A 23,399-nucleotide genomic window follows, 5' to 3' on the forward strand; every position below is an offset into this window, starting at 1 on the left:
AAATGGAAAGGGATGGTTCGAGCATCAAAGAGACTTCAAAAGAGAGTACAAAGGGTGGGAGCCAATGGTGGGATGGAGCCGGTCGGAGAATGACATAGGTCAAAGTTGGCAGATTGGAGGGAACAGCTGGGGATGGGAGTAGGAATACAGGAGATTGCAGAGATAACATAGGGCAAGAGTGTAAGGTCATTTGAAGGTGGGGAAGGTGATCTTTAACTTGATTTGCTGGGCTAATTGGATGCCAATGGAGCCAGGTGGGGATGGGGGTGATGGGCTTGTGTGCCTTGTGTAGGAGAGGATGTGGGGTGTATTCTGGATGGTTTGGAGCTTGTAGTTGCTTTGAGTTTTTTCAGTGTAACAAAATAAATCCTGATTTTCATTGAATTCAGCTATTTGGGTCATTTGTTTTTGGTTATTTGATGCAAAAATGGTTACCCCCACCTCCCTCCCCCAAAAAGGCAAAAATGTTTGGGCTTTTATCTTGTAGATTAAAACTATCTTTTAATGGTCTTTGCCAATTATCATTATCAAATATCTGCCCTGGTTGAGATAAGATAACGCAGCAGAGACTGTGATTGAAACTGGAGAACTACAGTTTGTCTGTTGACTTCATAATGAATAAACAAAGTTAACAGAACCATTCCACAGCCACCACGTACACAATTTAGATAATACAAAGTAGTATTTGAGGTAATACTTTAGAATGACTACTACTACTTTAGAAGTAGTTTTTAAATGAATGAATGAAAATGTAGAATTTGAAGATTAATTGAATAACTATAAAGCTATTACAGTCACAGCTTAAGCGTTGTTAACAAGTGAAAAAGATTGGTGATGAATTTGATGGTTTATATGACAAAGACTGTGCGGAAGGAGATGACATTTGTCACATGAATTTATACACAGCTGTAATATTACCAAAATAAAGATTTTCGTTATGGCATATTTATTGCAGTAGTCAGAAGAGAAAATCTTAAATTATGTGATTACACCTTCTGATCATTATTCATCACCTGGAGAACAAAACCTTATCTTTTTAATAGGATATCATGTATGCATGTATCAAAGGTTTTTGCTACACTACATCCTCTAATTGCACAATAATGAAACTTAATGTCCAATAAAACCCAAAACAATCTAATAAAGGCATATTTTATTTCTGAACTGTATTTTACAATAGAAGTGAAATTATTTATAAAACAAATACTTCGGTGCAATGTATGCAAACCACAGGAAGACAACAATACACATACTGTACATATGCAACACTCAGATATACATAAATTGTATATTTAAAGGCTTTTATCCCTTTAAATCTGGTTTTCACCAACAGTTATCAGCAACAGATAAAACTGCACACTGTTCAGGATATTGAGTTAACATCAGTGCACACCATATTGTATTTCAGTAGGAGGAAATCTTATACAAAAACACTCGAGTTACCTACATCTTACTTTATGGTAAGGATCACGTAAAAGCCTTACAACCATTGGTGAATTGACGTACCTAATAACAGCTTATCAATTTTAACTAGTAATAACTGAGGAATACCCAATTCTTAGCCAAAAATATATATACTGTGTGTACTGCTGGCTGAACTACGAAAGAATACAGATTCACAAACAGTCTCTCAACGGTAACTATGAAACAATGTTGCCACTTAAACTTTAAAACATTTCTATGATGGACATTTTAATTGCTCACTTTAGAAAAATGCCAAAGGCCAATTTAATGGCAATGCTAGGTTTTAAGCTCTCCACCAACATAAAAATTATGAATGGTAAAATCCCAAAGTAAATCCTCAATTTCTCAACAAAAGTTCATACCCAATGAAGTTTCTAAATAAAATAATTTCCTAAGCTTCATTTTGTAACTGATTGAAGAGTGAACCCACAGGGAGTAGACGGTCCTATCTGTTTCAAGATAAAGCATACAAATGTAGTATGATTACAGCAAATACAGACTCCAACCGTTTGATGAACTTTGCTGTTGAATTTCCAAAGTGTAATTGCTAAAGTTGAGTAGATTTGTGGAGCAACTGGCAGCTTCTACTGGAATACTTCAATGAGACCATTTTCATATTTGGCAGTGAAACTTAAGCTACATAATTTAACGTTTTCAACATTATGGTTTTTATTAAAACCTCAACTGAAGCTAGTACTGTAGGATCTGATTTATTTTTTCAACACTTTCATAAGGATTACAGTACCTGTCTTAGTACCAAGTGTTGACCTATTGCATTGAACAGTAATAAGCTCAAGTTCTAGTTCTCTGAAAGACTGAACGTCAAAAGAATCCAAATAAACACATTTGAGGTGGCAACATGAACTTTCCACAGTGCGAGGTTTTAAATCACAGAAGTACAGAATGATATGGTATGTAAACATTACAGAATCAGTTAAAGTATCAGATTATCTATAAAGCTGTTCTCCTACGGAATAAAATATCACTGGTACTCAATAGCCATCGTTTCTGTATATGTTTGAATTGAAAAAGAGGTGCATAAAATTTACACAATATAGTGACGGTTGAATATCTAACAATATGCCGCAAACATTAAGCTGTTGGTCAATGTTTGATCTAACAGTTTTTTCTTATCCTCTTAAAACCCATGTACATTCATTATAAAACACAAAGTTAGATCATTTGAACAATAGTTTTGCAATGCTTTGTACTGATTAACAAATACATCACATAACATCTGTAAGTTGAATAAATAAGTGACCTTTCAACAAGCACTCTGCACAAATGAAATCACCAAAGTACTATTTTCTAAAAAAACATTTATTTAATTCTGATGACTATTAAGTTGCTTTGTTTGGCTGCCTCTGTGCAAGTACTAGAAAGACATAGGTATTAAACACAAACTGCAGTACATAATTTTGGGGAAGGGGAGTAAGAACAAAACTGTAGTTAACACCTCAAAACCACAGATGTCCAATTTACTGGTATATTCAAATTTCCTAAGAACTAAAAAAATTAACTTATTTTTATGTTTTATAATCAAACTCCTTTTTTCTTTCACAAACACTGTTCCTAAATTTAATGGTGTTTTGTCTCATTAAACATGGTCAGAGCAATATAAAAGTTAATGAGTTTATAAAAATGTAAAGTGTAATTTCAATTTTATTCTAAAAGTGCTTTGATCAGATTCTTCAAGTATACTAAAGATAAAGTAGTTTATGCAATGTAATAAATTAATGGAAGAAACCTTAGATTTGGAGGCTACAGTATATCAATGTTATACAGTTAATATTTGGTCAGAGTTTAAAGAAATTTCAATTTTATTCCGCAATTATTTACCATGAATTTAAGTCATTCCAATGAATATTCTATAGTTTTCTTTTAAATATTTTATAAGGAAAAAAATTGCTCTTCTTGAGCACTGCAATGGATTGTCAGACTGGGCTATGTGTTAAAAGTCCCAACATGCAGTGAGCCAGTCTGACCCACAGATTGATCCCAAGGAGATAGAATTGGGCAAAGTCAATGAATAGCTTTTTTTGTGTGTGGTTCTGGCCTTTTCTTGTTCCATGCTTTATGTTCCAATGATTAAGTGACTGTTTCACCAATATGAGTAACAATTGCAGCTCATAAATGGCGTGCGAATTGTAGGATTGTGGTACAGCCTTTTCATAAATTCCAAAGGTGGCAGATTACATAGTTACTTATTGCCATTCATTCTAAGAGTGTTCTTTGTATTTGGAAGATGTATTGGTGACCTAGGTTTACCTTAGCAAGCAACAAAATTGCTCCTGGGGAACCCTTTTTTTACTTTAATGTGTTTGTAAAGCATTTCAATGACAGGTTGGAAAATGATTTTTTCCAGTGATTTAGTTATCTGGGATATTTTGTGTTTGTGTATATGCACACACAGACACACACACACATTCTAAAGCAGTCAGACATTCAGTCTATCTGCCCCCACTCTCAGGAACTCCATCGGGGAATCTCTCCAGCTTGTTCCCTCCCCTCAACGCTTTCAACGTCTGTTTTAAGACCTAATTGTTTGACCACGCCTTCATTCAGTCATCTTTCCCTTCTCCAACCTTACCACCCTCAGTTCAGGTGCCAAGCCAGGAGTGTTAAGCATAATGGGATGTCCTCCATACATGAAAGGCGCAAACCAAATGTAAATTTGTATCATATTATCTAATTGCATAAAAAAATGGAATTTAGTTGGACATGGTGCTCCATCATTTAAATTGTGAATACACAATGCTACAAGACTTTTGTAAGAAATCATTTTTTAAATAAGGTTCAAATATATATTTTTTGGCCTTGAGATGCTGTAGCCTCCAGTGCGCCTTTAAATTTGGAACCACTTTGCAAATAATATTTAAAACTTCTATGGCATAGCTTATGGCATGTTTGGAACATTAAAAAATACTGCATTGTTTTCAGCATAACTCAAACTATCAGTGGGCTTCTATAGTTCCATGTCAGACAGAAAATTGTTTGGAGGCAGAAATCACAAGTACAAGATTCATTCATCTTTCTGTACGACATGAAAATGAAAGTTCTTGCAACCAAATTATCATTTCCAACATTTCTATAGCATTCATTCACAAACTTGACATGCCTCAAGCTTCTAGCACCACCAGAGCTTTTAATCCACTTCAACATCTAACATTTCAAACATACTTACGTGGGAGGAAATACAATTTCTAACACCTCTACGGCTCTACGCATTCAATATCACTTCCACCGAGCTTGTATTCCTCCTGTTATAATATGATGAAACGGTAAAACTTGCCCACTGTCCTAATTTGCAATTAAAAATGTTTTCAATGAGAAACTTTAAAAACATTAACCCCAACAGACAAGAACAGAAGAGAATATACTGTATTCAAAGACAATCGCAAAAAAATTTTTTTTAACAAGAAAGAGCTAAGAGTAAGATTTAGATTCTGTAATAATTTAGCAGGTGTCTTAATATTGGAATGAACCAAAAGCTCAAATACTGAACACAATGATTCCGGTTTACTAAGCCTCTGATCCTCAAATACAAGCATTAAATATTTGATTGCCTTACTTTGTTATTATTTCAAAGAAAGAGCCACAGTATAGCAGAGAAAATATCACAAACAGTGAATTAATTACAAGCAATATTAAAAATTTTAGTTTTTTTTAGTTCTGGTGAGAGATATACGAGCAACAACTCTTGCGAGTTGTTGAGCCCATTCTGTAACTGTGAGCCAGCCATATACTGTCATAATCAGAGTCTTCGGACAAGTCAGCAGCCTCGAAGCGGGAAAGACTACTGCGGCGACCTGAGGAATCTTGACTTGATTGATCGTCGTCAGTCAAAACGTGATTATGCATCAAATCAGTGCCTTGCCATGCTAAGGTTGTGTGAGTGGTAACAGAGTGACAAGGAGATGCCAGGGTAGGAGAGGGATTATGATGATGGAGAAAGAAAGCAACAAACCCAATATAAAATAAAAGCAAAGGTGGAGTGAAGAGAGGAAGGAGAGAAAAAANTTGTTAGACAAGTGTCAAAGCTCAATTATCCAAATACTTTAAGCAAGGTTAGTTTGTAAAGCTTGTAATAGGTTGACGTGAAATGATTGAAAGATTAAGTCAGTTAAAAAGCACTATATATACACCAGTTATTTTTCAGCATAAAGTCGGCTTGTTTCTTACATTATTTTGGGCACCTTATAATTTCAAAGTACGTGGCTACTAGGAAACTGTAGCAAAGCAGAGGAGGTGCAGGAAATGTGCTTTGAACAGTAAGATTGCCAATTCTTCCCACATCAAGTGAGGAGTTGGCACTTTCAGTAAGTGTGGACACAAACATTCTTGTTAGAGAAAATACTGAAAGAGATGAAATAGGATTTGTGTGTGTTAGAGAAGTGACAAGTGAAGCTCAGATTTTTATTAACTGGAACGTCAACAACAACAACTTGCATTTATAGAGTGCCCCTAATACAGGGTAGCGTCCCAGAGCGCTCGACAGCGTCGGAGCCTAACGCCGAACCGGGGGGGGGGGGGGGTAGGGGGCGGAGGTGACGTACGCAGAGTCGAAGTGGAAGTTCTTCAGGCACGACCTGAAGATGGAGAAGGAAGGGGCAAGATAGAAGGATAGAAGAAGAATGTTCCAGAGTTTCAGGGTGTGGTGGCTAAAAGCGCGACTATCAATGGTGGAATGGAGGGCATGAGGGTTATCAGAAGGTCAGAGCCAGTCGAGCGGAGGCAGTGGGTTGGGGGGTAAGCAGGTCAGAGAGGTAGGGAGGTGCCAGGGCATGAAGGGATTTAAAAACAGATTTTTGGATCAGCTGGATCCTGTGTATGGTGGAGCTAGGAAGACCGGCAAAGAGGGTATTTGAAAAGTCAAGTCAGGAGATGACGAACACATGGACAAGTGTTTTTGCTGCATTTGGGGTAAGGTACGGTCAGAGGCAGCAATGTAGCGGAGGTGGAGGAAGGCAGTTCTAGTCAGATATAGGGCAGGAAGCACAGCTGTGATCGAACCTGACACCTAGGTTGCGCACTGGTTTGGTGAGTCTGAAGGATAGGCCTGGGAGGTTGAGGAAGTCAAAGCCGCAGGATAGAAGACGTTAATGGGAGCCAATGAGTATGGCTTTCATCTCGACACTTGTTGTAAGAAATTTGTACTTATCGGGGCCCTGATGTCTGCCAGACAAGCCGAAAGAACATCTAGTGCATTTAGTGCACATGTAGCGCCATAGATGTTGATTAAATTAACATAATAAAACGTCAAAGTCACAATCAAAGCTCAAGATTGTTCATTAACTTTAAGGTGATAAAAAAAATGTATTTGTAGAAAACAAAGTTGATTTTAAGGACCCTCTGATGTTCACAGTTCTGCTTTTTCAGAAAATAAATCATTACTGGAAACATCTTGTTAATTTATGTTTGATTTAAATAAGAGCGCTGATGACATTGTGACTTGGAGGAGCTACTGAGCTGGACACTTGAAGAAAACTGAACTCACATGCAAAGTTAAGAGAAATTCCATCATTGTTGTATAGTATATTACCTAGTAAATTTATTGACTTGTGGAAATGTGCGCCTGGGTCTCTATATACAAGAATTCAACTCCTATACTCCTAGAGCACGTTGCTTTGCTCCACACCCACCACTGTTTCATGAGCACTCCAAGGCATATAAAAAAACAAGTAGTAGTTGATGATTGTTGGTTTGGTTCTGTTAGCCTTTTAAGCAAGTTATAAAACCAATATTTACATCCATATAAAAGAATAAAGCTAGTATTCTGCTAAGCAAAAGTCTAAAGCGTGTCCAGCCTCTTTGCATGGTCAATACGAAGAATCTGGACATGCTTTAGGGTGTCATACGGTTTCTAAATTTAATGCACGTGTAGTGCCTTAGATGTTAATTAAATTAACATAATAAAACTGCAAATTTTCATTCCTTTGAGAGATTCTGCCTACGCACACAAATACCACTTGTGCGTTACTAGTGTGTGGCTGAAGCAAACCAGGCTTCTAATGCATCTAGTTATGTACAACAGCCAGTTTTCTGCAATTGCAGAAATGTCAAGACCTGACCCAGAGCTCGATCAGCTGTTGCCGCCGAAGAAACTGCTGAAATTGTGAAAATTGTCATTCCAGAGGCGAACAACTGGTTGGCGTTATCCCGAGGCCTTCAGAAAAAGGACTTGAGAAGATAGTAAAGGTCCAGGAGTTCCAAAATGTGGCACTGCCTCCACATTTCCAGATCACTAAATACAAAAGAGGTGTAAAACACTATTGTGTTTTAGCACACTATATATTCACAAATATATTCAGCCCACTATTCAAAGTGTGCTGAATATATTTAGTAGTAATAATGCCAACTTTATTCTAGAAAATCCAAACTAAAAGCCAGTGGTAAGCTGATTGTCAAATTTGGCAGCATTAGTTGATATCAGCATTTTTCAGCTTTTGACTCCCAACTACTGCAAGGAAAGCCTCAGTGAAGCTTGGGAAGGTGAGTGAGGCTAAGCCAGTCCGGAACCTTGGGGTCTTGTTTGACCCTCAACTATCCTTTCTACCCCACATCTGCGCCATGACCCGCTCTGGCTTCCTCCACCTCCCCCACCTCCACAACGTCACCCGGCTCCGACACTGTCTCACACCGCAGGCTGCCGAAAACCCTCATACAAGCCTTCATTACATTGAGGCTCGACTATGCAAACTCATTGCTTGTCAACCTCCCCTACTCCTCCCCAGGCTGCAGATCATCCAGAACTCTGCAGTCCATGTCCTCTCCTCTCCTGCACTAGGCTCCTCGACCCTATCACCCCCATCCTTGCCCAAGTCCACTAGCTTCCCATCACACAGAGGATACAGTTCAAGATCCTGGTCCTCACCTTCAAAGCCCTCTGCGGTCTGGCTCCCCCCTAACTCTCCGACCTCCTAAACCCCTATCACCCTGTTCGCTCCCTCCGCTCAGCGGGCTCCAACCTGCTTCACGTCCCCCACCTCGCTCACCCCACTATTAGTGGGCAGGCCTTCCACCACTCTGCCCCCACCCTCTGGAACTCCATCCCACAGGCCCTCCGCCTCGCCTCCTCCCTTACCACCTTCAAGACCCACCTCAAGACCCTCCTCTTCGATTGTACTTTTGATCTCCCTGGTTCCCCTGCGCCCTCCACCCTCCCCCACAGCTCGGGTCCTTAGCCCTGTCTGTCCAGTGCACTTGGGACGTCCTGCCGACGTAAAAGGCGCTATACAAATGTAATTTTGTTGTTGTTGTTGTTAACATTCACATGAATTTCTCCTTTGTCAGCAATTCTGATGCAGCAGAGGAATGAGCAAGAAGAAGCAGGCTGGTGTCCACTTCCATTGCTGTAAACATCATCAGAGATGCACAACAGTGAAACAGGACACAAGACCGATTTGAAACAAGCATCAAAGTGACAAGTAACAAAACCTCGCCAATTTTGCCCCTCGTGTGACCAAACCAACAACCTATCATGGGTCAATCAACCAAAAAATGATGCCAATTACAAAGCATATCAGGTAGATGTTTGTAATTTACCACCAAACACAACCTTTTGGGGAAGATTCCTAAATGCTAACTGACTAGGTAAGTCTGATCTTGCAGCTAAGTTCCAACTTGTACTGCTGTGGATTAATGAAGGGCAGGAATTTCATTCTAAAGAGGCATTCGATCACACTGGTTTTGAACATGATGAATATTTCTATGAATAAAATAATTAAGAAGGCTCATGATCCTAGCCTTCAGAATATTGTCTTAAAAGATTGATTTAAAAATATTTCCAAACTCTGCACAATCTTCATTTTGAAGCCAGTTTTCTGAAGTTAAGTATGTAAAACCATTTTGGTCTAATATTTCAATTTTAATCAAATTAAGACAAATTCCCCTGATTTAATCAAAAGTAGATTCTAATTTAAAAAATCTGGCAAATTAATTCTGAAATATAAAGGTACTAACTTTCAATGTAAAACTTCATAAACAAATATAGACTTTATCGGTGCCACAGCTACTAAAACAAATGAATGTTCTTTAAACCAAATAACAAGATAAATATATTTAAAATAATTCATGAGAAATATTTTATTCTTTGGAAGATATGCTTCCATTATTAAATGGTTTTCTTGCCATGTTCTCACTTTCTTCTGTGAGATCCAGAAATGTTTCATTTGAAAACAAAGTGAGGGAATAGTCAGGGATTCAGTGATAAATATTAGTATGCAGTTTCTAACAAAAAAAGCTCAGAATACTGTGCAATCTGATTCAAACAGTGCAAACCGTTTCAGAAAACTGCTGCATAGAGCAAACGCACCCTGTTACAGCACTGGTTGGGATTTCATGGACCTCAAATACAATATTATAATGAGGCTATTCTGGAGCTCCAAAATGGTATAATGTTGGACATTTAAACCAAGTTTTCACACGTGAAAACTATTCTAAATAATATTCAAATTGATTATTCTACAGAATAAAGTTCACAACTTACTTGAGTTAAGCGTCTGACGGGTTTTGGCACTAGTGCAGTAAGCCTCTATAACTTTTAAGATCTGTGCATCTTCTTCAAGAGCTGCAGTACCTGAAATAAAAACCCAAAGCCATATGAAGCACTCAACCAGATGACTGTAACTTAAATTAATTTGCTATATGAAGAATTGGACCAGCGCAGTTCAAAATGGTAGAATCTTTTACTTTCCCTTAGACTCTCTATAGCACTGAAATGACAGGAGCAGGAAAAAGTATTGTTTGCGCTTACAAACCCAACCAATATCCATGGAGATCGGCAAAGCTAAATGGCCGTCCAAATGTATTTAATTCACTCAAAACTTATTTAAATTGTGTATTGAGGAGGGAAAAAAGGCAGTCTGTCTAATGATAGTGACAGGAAAAAAGTCATAATAATAATCCTTGCATTTGATATAGTGCCTTATGTCGCCAAGACGTCTCAAAGCGCTTCACAGGATATACTGTAAATTGGTGCGATTGTATTTTGTTGGCAGAGTCATACAATTTAATACAATATCAATGAAGAATTTTTGTGCATGTACAAATCCCTGTTAAAACTGAAAGGGAAAAAAATCCTTTATTTTATGAGTGAGAAAATCGCCTTCAGAGAAGTAAGTTGACTAAATGTAAAACATACTTTTCCTCACTGCAAATTCTTCATCGGATGGTTTTCTTTCAGGTTTGCGTTTGGGAAGCAGTTTTTTCATTGTTTTGGGGCTTTTGCTGAGATCCTGTCCAAGAAAAATTTATTTTGTTTAAAATTTTGTGCACATGTAACCTGAATTCTAAAGTTTCTGAAAATGTTGAACGGGACTGGTAGATGTATATATAAATGAAACTGTACTTTGTATTTATAATCGATCGACTTAGTTCCTCCAACAATCAATAGAACTATGATCACATTTGTGCTGGAATCTAACCATTCATTTTCCTCCAAAATTACATAAAAATGAATCTAAATTATCCTAAACATTTTTTTTGTAAACTAGTCTCAAATATCCTTAGAGTGGGACGTTGGCTCCGAAAACCATTGCAACAACAAATTTGGCTGAATTAAATGCGTGAAAATATTAGGATGGAGAACTATCGAGTCCAGAGCTTCTAAGATACAGAGCAAATGAGGTCACTTAATGAATTCAAAATCGAGGGGATACGTTCAACTACCCCCGCCCCGTCCACAGCCACCCCCACATAAGAACATAAGAAGTAGGAGCAGGAGTAGGCCATTCGGCCCCTCGAGCCTGCCCCGCCATTCGATAAGATCGTGACTGATCTTCAGACCTAACTCTAATTACCTGCCCTATCCCCATATCCCCTAATCCCTCTATTTTTTTAAAATCTATCAGTCTCAGCCTTGAAGATGTTCAAGGACTGATGAGCATCTACCGCCTTCTGGGGTAGTGAATTCCATAAATTCACTACCCTCTGAGTGAAGTGACATCACCTCTCCCTCATGATCCACCCCCCCATACTCCTTCGATCCCAGTCACGTCCCAGATCCGCTCCTTTCTTTATCGCCATTCCCTCTTTGAACCTCTCCAATCCAGCTTCCGCGCTGCCCACAGCACATAAACAGCCCTGGTCAAAGTCACTAATGACATTCTGAATATCTGTGATCAGGGCTCCCTCTGCCTCCTTGTCCTCTTCGACCTCTCTGCCAACTTCGACACTGTCGACCACTCCATCCTCATACACTGCCTCTCCACTTTACTCAGTCTTCGCGGACCTGCCCTTGCCTGGTTCGATTCGTATCTCTCTCACCGTCTCCACTTTGTTGCCTCTAACGGTTTCTCCTCCAGCCCCCGCACTGTCATGTCTGGAGTCCCCCAGGGCTCTGTCCTTGGCCCTTTCTTTAATATCTACATGCAGATATGGGGTCAACTTCCATATGTATGCGGATGACACCCAACTCTATCTTTCTGCCTCCACCCTCAACTCCAGGACCACTGCTGACTTAATGTCCGACTACTGCCGGTCGGACATTAAGTCCTGGATGAGGGCAAATTTCCTACAGTTGAATATGAACAAGACCAAGACCCTCCTGATTGGCTCGCGCCAGCGCCTCTGCACCTCAGGTTCTGGCAGCATCAACCTCCATGGTTGCACACTAAAACTCACCAAGCCAGTCAGGAACCTAGGGTTCTTGTTCAACCCTCAACTGTCTTTTGTTCCCCACACCCACTCTGCCTTCCCTCACCTCCGTAACATCGTCCGACTCCGCCACTACCTCACCACTCAGGCCGCTGAAACTCTTGTTCATGCCTTCATCACCTCCAGGCTCGACTATGCAAACACCCTGCTTGTTGACCTTCCCAACTCCTCCCTCCACAGGCTGCAGATAATCCAGAACTCTGCAGCCCATGTCTTATCCCGCACCAAACTCCACCTCCCTCATTCTCGCCCAACTCCATTGGCTCCCTATCCTTCAGAGGATCCAGTTCAAGATCGTGGTCCTCACCTACAAAGCTCTCCATGGCCTCGCCCCACCATACTTCTGCGATCTCCTACCCTCCTACCAACCTGCCCGTTCCCTTCGCTCAGCCGGCTTCGACCTGCTCACGTCCCCCGATCCACCTGCCCCACCAGTGGCGGGAAAGCCTTCAGCCACTCTGCCCCCAACCTCTGGAATTCCATCCCCCAATCACTCTGCCTCACCCCCTCCTTAGCCTCCTTCAAGTCCCGCCTCAAGACCCTCCTCTTCGACCATGCTATCGGCCACCCCCCTTCTCCTCCCCTTCCTTCTCCCCCGCTGACCCCAGCTCGAGTCTGAAATGCTGTACACTGTCCAGTGCCTTGGGATGTCGTCCATATACAAATATAATCTTGTTGTTGTTAAGAAAGGTTTCAGGATCTGAATATACAGGAAGCTGCTTCCTGTTAAAATCATAACTCCATGTAGCATCTGAGAACTTGAATTGTTATGAATTATATATCTTGGGCACAATTCTTGTCATAAATCTGGAGGACTGGCCTAAGTGCTAGAAATTCACTTCAGCAATAATCTTAAAGATGTTGGGCATCCTGACCCCATCTCTCTTTGTCTACAGAGAATGAAGTTTGATACAGATAAGGCAATCCTCATTGCATTTTGACGAGTCTCAAGATCGCTTGTTTTCTTTACAAATAGGCTTAAGGCATTCCAACACTGTATGATATAGGCATTGTAATTACCAATAGCGATATTAATACAACTGAGTATTTTGAGGGTTTCCACGTCTCCACTAGATGGAAATGGGAAACAAATCAAATAAAATGCAAGAGGATTAATTCACTTATAATGTTCTGAAAACTACAATACCATGAAAGGAAAACCTGCAAATACTGTACAAATATAAGGTGCAATTTTTCTTTTTATAATAATGGACTGTCCATCCAGCGCCTTGGAACGTTGTGCCAACATGAAAGGTGCTATACAGATGTTAATTTGTTGTTGTCCTACCTCTTTATAACATAGGGCAGCTGAAGGCCTCAGTGGGGGTGCTGGTCGCAGACAACTCAAACTCCAAGGCTTTGGTGTTTTGGGAGGCTCCAGGGGTCCCCAAGTCAGACTGCTATGTGATGTTCCATGGAAAGAAGGATGAGGAAGTGTATGATAAGAAGGAGCTACAGAAATTGGTTTACCATCAGAATGCTTGTTTATTGGGGTCATGGGATGGGATGGAAGCTGAAACAAAAAATACAACTCATTATAATAGCCATAATATATAAACATGCAGATCATCATCACCTTAGTTTTTATCAGCATTTCTAAAATATATTCAGGTACAAGATTTACTTTAAAAGAGTCTGGTTGTACTGTTTTTTGAGCAGAGAGCACACTACTCTCTGAGGAGAAGAAACATAAATCAGTATGAGAACCCGTCTCATCTGCCAAACACGTTGCTACTAATGGAAATGAAATACTGCACTGAACGCTATAAATAAAGGGTTATGAAGAAAAATTAGAAAGAGAGCAACAGAATGGTACAATCCATGAAAGGTGAGCAAGGACATATAAGAAAGTTAACCTAAGGCTCCAAATCCTTTTTTGTTGTTAGAATTAATCATTTAAGCATTGCAGGGTCTTACTGTGTGGGATGGCACAGATTGCTGCTTGATAGGTGTTCCTCCTCCACTTGGAACTTTGGTCTGCTTCTGAAGTTGATCAACCCAGTCCTGCAAATCCTGGGGGTTGTAGCAAGATACTGATATTCTTTCTATCATATTTCCTGCATTAAGATAAAAATATACAAATGATGTTAACACTTCAGAAATATAAATCACACTTCCTTTGATGGCAATAAAACTAAATGCATTAATAGTAAAACATTTGGTGTAAATCATATTTTTGGCCTCTACCATACTGCAAAAATAAGAGTATTGCAGGTCAAGAGCATTACCTCGTTTCTTCTATAATCTGGATTAATTTTATTAATGCATCGTGCTGTTTCTGAAGCACCAGAAATGTACAACCAATTTGTTTTCATGTTTGTGCTGTGATCAAGGAGACCACAGACCAATGTTGTTGTTATCTGCTAGGAAATTGGGAACAGTCATCAGATGGGGTTAATCTATTTGATCTTTCCTTTCGCTTGCAATCAGACACCGTCCTCCTCTGTGATGGAGATGAGAGTGGTTAGTAAGGCAAGCACCCTGAACAGAAGGTGCTCCTCTTTAACTGGTGCTATCAAAATTAGAAAATTAGTGAGGAGTTATAAAAAAAAAAAGCAATTCTCCTGTCATATTAAATACAGCATATTATATACAATGTAAAAAATGGTGCAATGCTCAAAATTTAATTTAAAAATCACAATTGTTGAATGTAATAAGTACATCCTAGTATTAAAGCTGAATTTGGAAAGTAATTACATTTTCAACTGAAATTTGAAACTGTCCCAAAACTACAAATATATCTTCACCGCTTTGAATATAAAGTGCTTTCCATTTTTTTTATCTGATATGTTTTATTACAAATCAGTACAAGTACTTGAAGAAGTTATGAAGAACACATAGCTCCTGAGGTCTTGTGTAAAAACATCCAAGTAAAGTACTGCAGTTATATAAATAATGTTTACATGCTGTCTAGTGGAAGGAAAAAGCAGTCACAATACCTTCAGAAGAGGAGGTGTGAAAATTAGTGAGGGGAAAAAGAGATTGTGTAGTACAGATTGATTCTGACTATTTTTACAAGTTCATGACAGAAGTGATGGGGTGGTGGAAGCAATGGAGAGCCTGAACGACAACAAAAAAAACTTTAGTTCAACTTACCAGTAATTTCAAAAGCATTTTTCTCACTATCAATGTCTTCTAATTTGGTGATCGTCAGTCCGGTTAACGGCAACTTTCCCTTGTAACATATTTAAAAACAAAATTAAATAATGCCCTTGTGAAATTCAAATATAAGAACTTATCAATTTTCAACATAGTTCAAATCAACAAATGCATTAGAAACCTGAAATGACTATGAGAACTGCTTTAACTCATGGAGAATTATTTCCCTGGCTCTTCCAAGGTCACCAATAACTTTATAAGTTCACAATCCCCTTTTTCTGCATGTTGGGGATTGACCTGGTTATTTTGTTGGGGATTGTCCTGGTTATTTCTAATGATTGTGACTGGCTGCAATAAAGAGTGCTTGAGAAACCACAGGGTGAACGATCTCAAAGACCAGCCTGGTGTGTGTGTGCTTTTTTTAAAAAAGTAATTTTTTGACAACCAGGTGCACAAAATATCATCAAAGTGGTTTCACATGTCACTAACAATATTCCTATGTGCCAAATGATCACAAGTTGAAATAAATGTTCTTCACTTACCTGATAAATGAAACCACTCATCCTGGGGCTTGCAGACAACATTAGCAACACATGTGGGAACAGCAGGAAGTATCTCTCACTCTTCTCCTAAAAATACACATTATTAAAGCAATTAAATCCAAAATCCAATTGCTTGCACCTGCAAAGCTGACAGGCTTACTGTGACAGAAAAGGATACATTTGCTCATGGGTTATTGCAAAGCTTTCCTGCCCACTGACTCATTTTTCACACCCAGGGAGAGATCCATTGAAAATTATAGTACTCAATAGTTTTTGACTTCTCTACAGCTTTCTACAAAAAAAACACTATCACGAGGTGAAGCTTTTCTAATTGTACATGTGCAAGTGCAGAAAGGACGTGGATAAATTTAACACTGAATCAGAGGGAAATGAGCCCCAAATTGATCTAGTAATTAACATCCCATAGCAAACTTCATTTACAAACTGATACATTTCAGTGAAAGAAAAAATCTAAATTAGAATCAAAAACTTTTCATAATAGGTTAAAGGATATTTATTCCACAAGTAGAGTAAACTCCTTTTAATACTTACTTTACAGCACCAATAAAGAGATTGCAGAAATGCTAAAGAATAATTACCTCATTTCCACACTGAACCATGACCTGTGACATATAGATGACATTTCCCAATAACTTGATGTCTTCGCCCTCCCATCCACGTACTGTTTCTGTCAGTATCTGCAGCTCAAGTTCCTTCCGTTTCCGTACTTCCTGACACTGTGCCTATGAGTAATAAAATTCAACAACATTGAGAGCAAAGAAGGTGGATCAGCCCAGGCAGCCCACTGAATCTGCTCTGCCGTCAAGTCTTTCGCAACACGCATTTACAGATTATATCCTCACAATTTTAAATTCAATACGAAAATCACAGATTTCATTCCAACAACAAAAACAACAACAACTTGCATCTGGGTAGCATCTCGGAAGCACTTATTCAATATGGAAATGACAGATTTTATTCCACTACCTAGTCTGTGCATATATACACTTTCAAATTACAGCCTAGAATATTGCTTGGTTTAAAACAATGTATACTTAAAAAATTCTTTTTGCCTGGTCTGAATGTTGCCAATAAAAAAAGTTATCTCCCTTTCTAATATCCCTCAAAACAGTAGTGTGGGGCTGTATCCATTCTTGACGATTCTCTCCCCTCCTCCAAGTACCTGTCTCAGTCAATGTCCACCCAAGCAAACATCCAGCAGGGGTCAATGGATAATAATCAGATCAGAAACTCGGGCCGATTTTCAAACCCGAATACAAGGTACTGAGCCCCAACTGTAATGTTCCTGGTTCCGGCCCAAATTAGATCAATTAATTCAGCACAGACTGCGAGCTTCATGGGCAATACAGCGACTCTGAATAAAACTTGCTGAGCCAATGGAACCCATTCCTCAGAACCTATTGCTCATTTTATTCTGGGCATTAATTGTACATTGGAAAGCTATTCCATGTAAAGACGAGTTTCATCTTCACTTGTCCAAAACCACTGATAGAAACAATTTGCCTTTGCTACAAAAGAAGTGAGCACTTTAACAAGAAACTTTAATTGAATGAATCAGTTACATTAAATATTCTACCCTCTGCACATTAGGGTGGCAACAGAGCTACAAGTCAAGGGATGTCAGACTTTATCACTTAACAGGTGAGAAAGTATGGAGTCAAAAAGCTGACCCCGAGATTCATTGCCATCCGCATGAACGTAGAACCATAGAAATTTACGACACAGAAGAAAGCCATTCGGCTGACTGTATCTGTGCCGGCTCCTTCAAGAACAATCCTTTCAGTCCATTTACCCATTCTTTCCTCTTTAGTTGACTCTTTTTAAGGTATTTATCTAGAAATACCTCGAAGGCTATTATGGAATCTGCTTCAACCACTGCTCCAGGCAGAGCATTCCATAACCAAATAATTGGTGAGTGAACAAATTTCTCCTGACCTCCTCATTAGCTCATTTAAATGGATGCCCTCTAGTTACTGACTGCCCAGCCAGTGAAAATAATTTCTTCCTATTAACTCTATGAAAACCCATTATAATTTTAAAGACCTCTATCAGATCACTCTTAAACCTCCTTTGTTCCAGCAAAAAAAGTCCCAGTTCCTCAATTCTTCTCTCAAACCACTCATCTGGTATCATCCTAGTAAATCTCTTCTCCAACCCTTCTATCCCCTTGATGTCTTTCAACTTCTGACAATAGATTGAATCAAATCATTTAATTTGCAGTTTAGGAAATATTAAGCTTGATGTAATCCATTTGTACATTGTGTGAAGAGACACTGCTTCTGTGAACAATACTCCTGAGACCCATAGAACAGAAATACATTTTATCCTTTTAAGTTGCTTGTCTACAGATTTTAAAATAATTGTGGTATCTTGCAATTATATTCAATCTTTTACTCCTCCAATTTATTTAAGGCAGAAGCTTCTTCTTGACCTGAATGACCAACAGCCCAAAGTATTTTCGTGTTCAAGCTGATAGTGGTAACAAAATGCAAACCAAAAACGGCTGCAGAAATTGCAGATATTTCAATGGTGCCAGACTGGGTTTTAGGCTTTACAATTCAACAGTCAGCAAAGTGGCTAGACTGTCTGAGCTGACAGCTGGAATGCTTCACACACACATTCTGATGATTCAGTCAAAAAAATGTAAGCTCATTAAAAATTATTTATTGAAAATAGACAAATTAAAACCATGAGGATTCTAAACAATACCATTTCTGATCCATTGTACTCTGAAATAACAAAGCAAAGTACCAGAGTAAATAGTCTGGTGTAAATATTTACATTAAAAAATTAAGAAGCAAAAAANTGCAGTTGTTATTTTTTTACAAAGCAATTTTAATATGAACGAGTACAAAAACAATAATAAACAGGATTGCATACACAATAACTTACCGAGAGATTTTTGAAGGATGTCATGGATTTTTGAATGTCAGGTCGGTCTGGATGATAATCCTAAAGACAAGGACAATCACTTTTATAGCAATTTACTGTCACCAACATCCAGTGACTATCTAAGGAAATCTTTAGATCAATAATATTACTGCCGTAGTCTGTAACAGAATCACCTCTCCAGATCTATGCCTTTGTACAAATGAATTGCACACACAGAATATATAATTCATAGCTGTATCACAGACCAATGAACCTGACAGAACTACACAGATCAGTTTAGATGGGGAATGAAGGAAATAACCAGACTCTATTGGCAATCTAGTACATACTATAAACTGAAATTGGCAAATCTTTCGGTTTGAAAATGTAATGAATCCATCGTGCACAAATAAATACAATGGCTGCAATCCCTTCAAACAGACATGCTCCCATATTTACTTCTTGCTAAAAGTATAAAGTTGAGTTACAAAAGTGTGGTAAATAGCTTTAGTTTACATGCTTCTTTTTTTGGGGGGGGAGGACAATTAACATATTGGGTTTAATCTTCAGAATCCTGGTTATCAAATGCAAGGATCATTAGTAAGGACTTGCATATCTAAGTATTCATGTGGTCACAAGATAGTAAGGTTTATTCTTCTCTTACAATTTAATAACTCTGATAGTATGGTTTTCTGCTAAATAATTCCAATTATTTCATTTTTTTAAAAATGATTCTTAAATGCACTTTTTTCAAAAAGGTTAAGATATTACCCTGAATGTAACCTGATTGTAAGCAATTATTATATTAAACAGAGTTGAAATTGACAAAACTAAATATAAAGGTCTTGATGTACTCAGACCCAGAGGGAGTTGTGCCAGCAGCTATCCTTCTCACTCAGTTATATAGGTCACATTTATTATACTCTTCTGATTGCATCGGCAGGTACCCTAGAGTTTTGAATGCATTTGCTCTTATATTACTGGCGAGAAATGAACCAGGAATACCAGAGAACACTTAAAAAAATGCACTGTAACTAGAGAAGAAATCCAATGGGAACTATTTTTACACAGTGTGAGAATATTTTGAACCAATTCCACTTTGACAATCTGGGTCACATGGTAATTATACGAACAGAATGCTCAATGGACTAAATAAAATAGCTGTTTTGAGAGGTTAATATTGCATCATGCAAAGAAAAAATGCTAGTACACCATCACCTTTCAATACCCAACATTTTTGTTAAAATAATTATAATAGTAGGATTTTAGAAGCAATGTTGCTGAACAAAATAATACACTTGATGCAATACAGCTTTATTTTAACTTTCCTTAGCAGTTTTAGCTTTGTTTCTTCACAAAAATGTAGATATGATAAATATGTATCTAACACCCTTAAAGATATACTGTGTAATTCTTTTGCACTTCAAACTGTAACAAAAGATGGACCCTAAGCTCTCCCGAAAGCCTGAGCCATAGGGAGCTGCCTGCTCCCAGACAGAGGGACAGGGCAGCGACAGTCTGGGAATCACAGCTGCACACATCCATACATGAAGCCATGTGTAAACACATCTGTATTATGCACTATGAGTAAACCATTTGTACAGAAGGAATTACAGGTGCCCTTAAATATGTTTTATATATTGTTAATGACATAATTAATAATAATCCTTGCATTTGATACAGCACCTTTCACCTCTTCGATACATCTCAAAGCGCTTCACAGAATATACTGTAAAGTGAATTAACTGTATATTTTGTGGGTGAAATACAACAGCCAATTGCGCACAGCAGTCTCCCACAAACAGTTGTGGATTCAGCGACCAATTTATTATCCCCAGAAAAGCGATCTGCCAATCGACTAACAACCAGGTTGCTACTTTCTTTTAGGTAAACAGTGGTTTACAGGTAAACAGCAAGGCGAGTGCTCTGAACACTGAGCTAGAGGACGCCACTTAAGGGCACCAATCATTTCTACTTTACCTTCGCTAAGAGGCTGAGCTATGAGAGGCTGGGTGAACTCAGATTACATTCTTTAGACGAGAGGAGGTTTAGAGATAATTTGATTGAAGCATTCAAAGTATAAAAATCTTTGGCAAGTTAGACTGTGGCCAACTCTTCCCTCTAATAGCAGGATCCATTGCAAGGGGGGGCAAAGCTTTAAAATCAGAACTAAGACAATTAGAACTGAGGTTAGAAAGCACTTCTTCACACTGAGAGTTGTGAAGATGTTAAATGCTCTGCCCCAAAACAGAATTAATAGGGATCTTTACAAGAGAGATAACCATATACTTTGGAAGTATAATAATAATCCTTGCATTTGATTATGGTGTTTTTCACGTCTCAAAGTGTTGCACAGAATATATGTAAAGTGAATTGACTGTATAGTTGTGGGCAAAACGCAGCAACCAATTGCAAGCAGCAGTGTCCCACAAAGTCGTGGATTGAGTGACAAAATTATTATTGTTTTTATTTTCTTGAGAGATTATTATTCCCAGAAAAGCGATCCGCCAATCAACTAACAATCTGGTTCCTACTTACTGCTAGGTAAACAGTAATGTGGAGTAAGGAAACTTTCCCAACATATCGCACAACTGGGAATAGAACCCAGGTCTCTCGCGTGCGAGGCGAGTGCTCTAACCACTGAGCTGCAGGACTCCATATATATCTTTATGATTTAGTATCTTTATTAAATGCATATGGCGGATTGGGATAAGAGGATCTGTCAATATTTGATAAACTGGTGGAACAGCTTCAATGAGCTGAACAGCTTCCTATAATTCCTACATACTGTTGTTAAATAACATCCATTAATGCATGGCACCCAGTACACTTGTGTTTACACATGGCGTGTACTAAACTTCACGTTTGCTAATCATTCATTCCCATAGAACAAAACCATCCAAATATAAACCGTCTTACTTGTTTCATCAATACCTCGCCAGCAAATACAACATATTTTACCTCCATGTGTCGTTCAAGTTCTTTAAGTAGTGTTGGGTATTTTTCCAGTCTCATAAATGGTTTGCTGAGGCTTGTGGTAAGCACGAGTATCCCAGGACTACTGGCTCCTTTCATTTCCATAAATTCCCCGAGTTCCTCACTAAATAGAAAGAATAACAACAACTTTACAATAACAACTTGCATTTATATAGTGTACTTCACATGGGGTAGCGTCCCGGAGCAATTGAAGTGACGGAGTCTAACAATGAGCCAGGGAGAGAGGGGTGGCGACCTTAAGCATGATCAAAAAGGAAGGTTTTTAGGCGGGATTTGAAAGGGAGAAGGGAAGGGGCAAGCTGGAGGGATTGAGGGAGAACATTCCAGAGTTTCAGGGCATAGTGGCTGAAGGCACAGCCACCGATGGTGGAGCAGAGTGGACCAGGGACAAACAGGAGGCCAGAGCCAGCCAAGTGGAGGCAGTGAGTGATGGAGTGGGGGGTAAGCAGGTCAGATAGGTAGGGAGGTGCGAGGGCATAAAGGGATTTGAAAATGAGAGGATCTTGTAATCGATTCATTCGGCAATTGGGAGCCATTGGAGCCTCGCAAGGACTAGTGTGATACCAGGTACAGAGTTTCATGCAAGTGAGTATCCGGGCATTTTTAATTAATTTTGTTGTGTGTATGGTGGAGCTGGGGAGACCAGCAAGGAGGGCATTGGAATAGTCTGGCTGGGAAATGATCAAGGGGTGGATGATGGTTTCCAGTGCATTGGTTGTGAAGTACAGATGGAGACAGGCAATATGATGGAGGTGGAAAAAACTTTTCTGGTCAGGGAACAGATGTGTAGTAGAAATGAAAGCTGGGGCTTGAACCTGATGCCTAAGTTACGCACGGGTTTGGTGAGTCTGAAGGAGAACCTGGGGAGACTGAGGAGTTAAGACCCACAGGAGAGAATATATAGTTAAGGAAAAAATTAAAAGCTGAAGGTACAAGTATTTTTTTGTTCAACTGATATGGCCTATATTCTCAATGCACGTTTTTTTTGTTTCAAACGGGAAGCTTATCCACTTTCTCAGATCTTTGTAAAATACAACATACAGGAGTTACTGGTGTATACAAATTAGGAATCTTACAAAGTTCTGCATGTTGTTGAATGCTGTTACTCAACATCACATAGCATTCTATGGCACAGAGTTGAACTGAATCAGAAGGAGGCAAGCAACTTGGCCTGTTTGTGGCCCCAATGTTGGGGTGGGGTGGGCTTGAGAGTGTTAAGCTGATTCCAAATTCCTTACAGATCTGGGGGTGGGGAGAGGGGGCGCGGTGGGGAAAGAGAAGAGCAATGGAGTGAACCTGTAGGAAGTATTTGCTCCAGTCACAGGCTGTCTGGCCCCTGTTCTGATAAGCAAATGACCTCTTCCCAGCAGGCCTATAGATGGACATGACCAGATTATTTGCAGAGGCATTTTCCTCTGGGCACGCTTCCCCAGGATCGCAGTTTCTGAGATTGCTTAGGATTATGTATATGCAAGATCAGGTTCTGAGGGAGGCTGATCATTGAACTACAAGGGAAATCATGGGGGCCTCTCTCAAACTCTCCAGTTAGTGAGGCCTAGATCTCACTCCCAGAACCAGAATAGGCTTTCTGTAGCAACAACAATAGTATTGAGCAGAACAAGAAAATAAAATTACAAGGATCTGGATACAGTCTTGAACCTAAAGTTAACGGAAAAATTCTCACTGTGCATAGTGCACCTAACGAATCAATGAGCAGATGAAAGGACACGTGGCACATGTGAAGCAGTT

At 39.1% G+C, this 23,399-nt stretch overlaps 1 protein-coding gene across 3 annotated transcripts in view; it reads right to left on the bottom strand.

Annotated features, from left to right (window-relative positions):
• Window positions 1-23,399, bottom strand: part of LOC103177547 (rho guanine nucleotide exchange factor 7) — a 101,687-nt gene that overhangs the window by 10,021 nt on the left and 68,267 nt on the right. Inside the window, exons 10-19 of one of the 3 annotated variants that reach the window (XM_042334142.1) lie at window positions 21,615-21,753; window positions 18,675-18,734; window positions 16,361-16,504; window positions 15,762-15,848; window positions 15,217-15,295; window positions 14,038-14,177; window positions 13,409-13,633; window positions 10,607-10,700; window positions 9,953-10,042; window positions 5,163-5,345 (exon numbers count right to left, since the gene is read on the bottom strand). In XM_042334142.1, the coding sequence (XP_042190076.1) occupies window positions 5,163-5,345; window positions 9,953-10,042; window positions 10,607-10,700; window positions 13,409-13,633; window positions 14,038-14,177; window positions 15,217-15,295; window positions 15,762-15,848; window positions 16,361-16,504; window positions 18,675-18,734; window positions 21,615-21,753 (1,241 nt within the window). Of the gene's footprint in view, window positions 1-4,531; window positions 4,765-5,162; window positions 5,346-9,952; window positions 10,043-10,606; window positions 10,701-13,408; window positions 13,634-14,037; window positions 14,178-15,216; window positions 15,296-15,761; window positions 15,849-16,360; window positions 16,505-18,674; window positions 18,735-21,614; window positions 21,754-23,399 lie in introns of those variants that run through there. The other 2 variants (XM_042334141.1, XM_007891765.2) reach the window with 2 other exon arrangements.

Source organism: Callorhinchus milii, unplaced genomic scaffold, assembly GCF_018977255.1.
Source record: "Callorhinchus milii isolate IMCB2004 unplaced genomic scaffold, IMCB_Cmil_1.0 Scaffold4, whole genome shotgun sequence".
NCBI classification, from domain to species: domain Eukaryota; kingdom Metazoa; phylum Chordata; class Chondrichthyes; order Chimaeriformes; family Callorhinchidae; genus Callorhinchus; species Callorhinchus milii.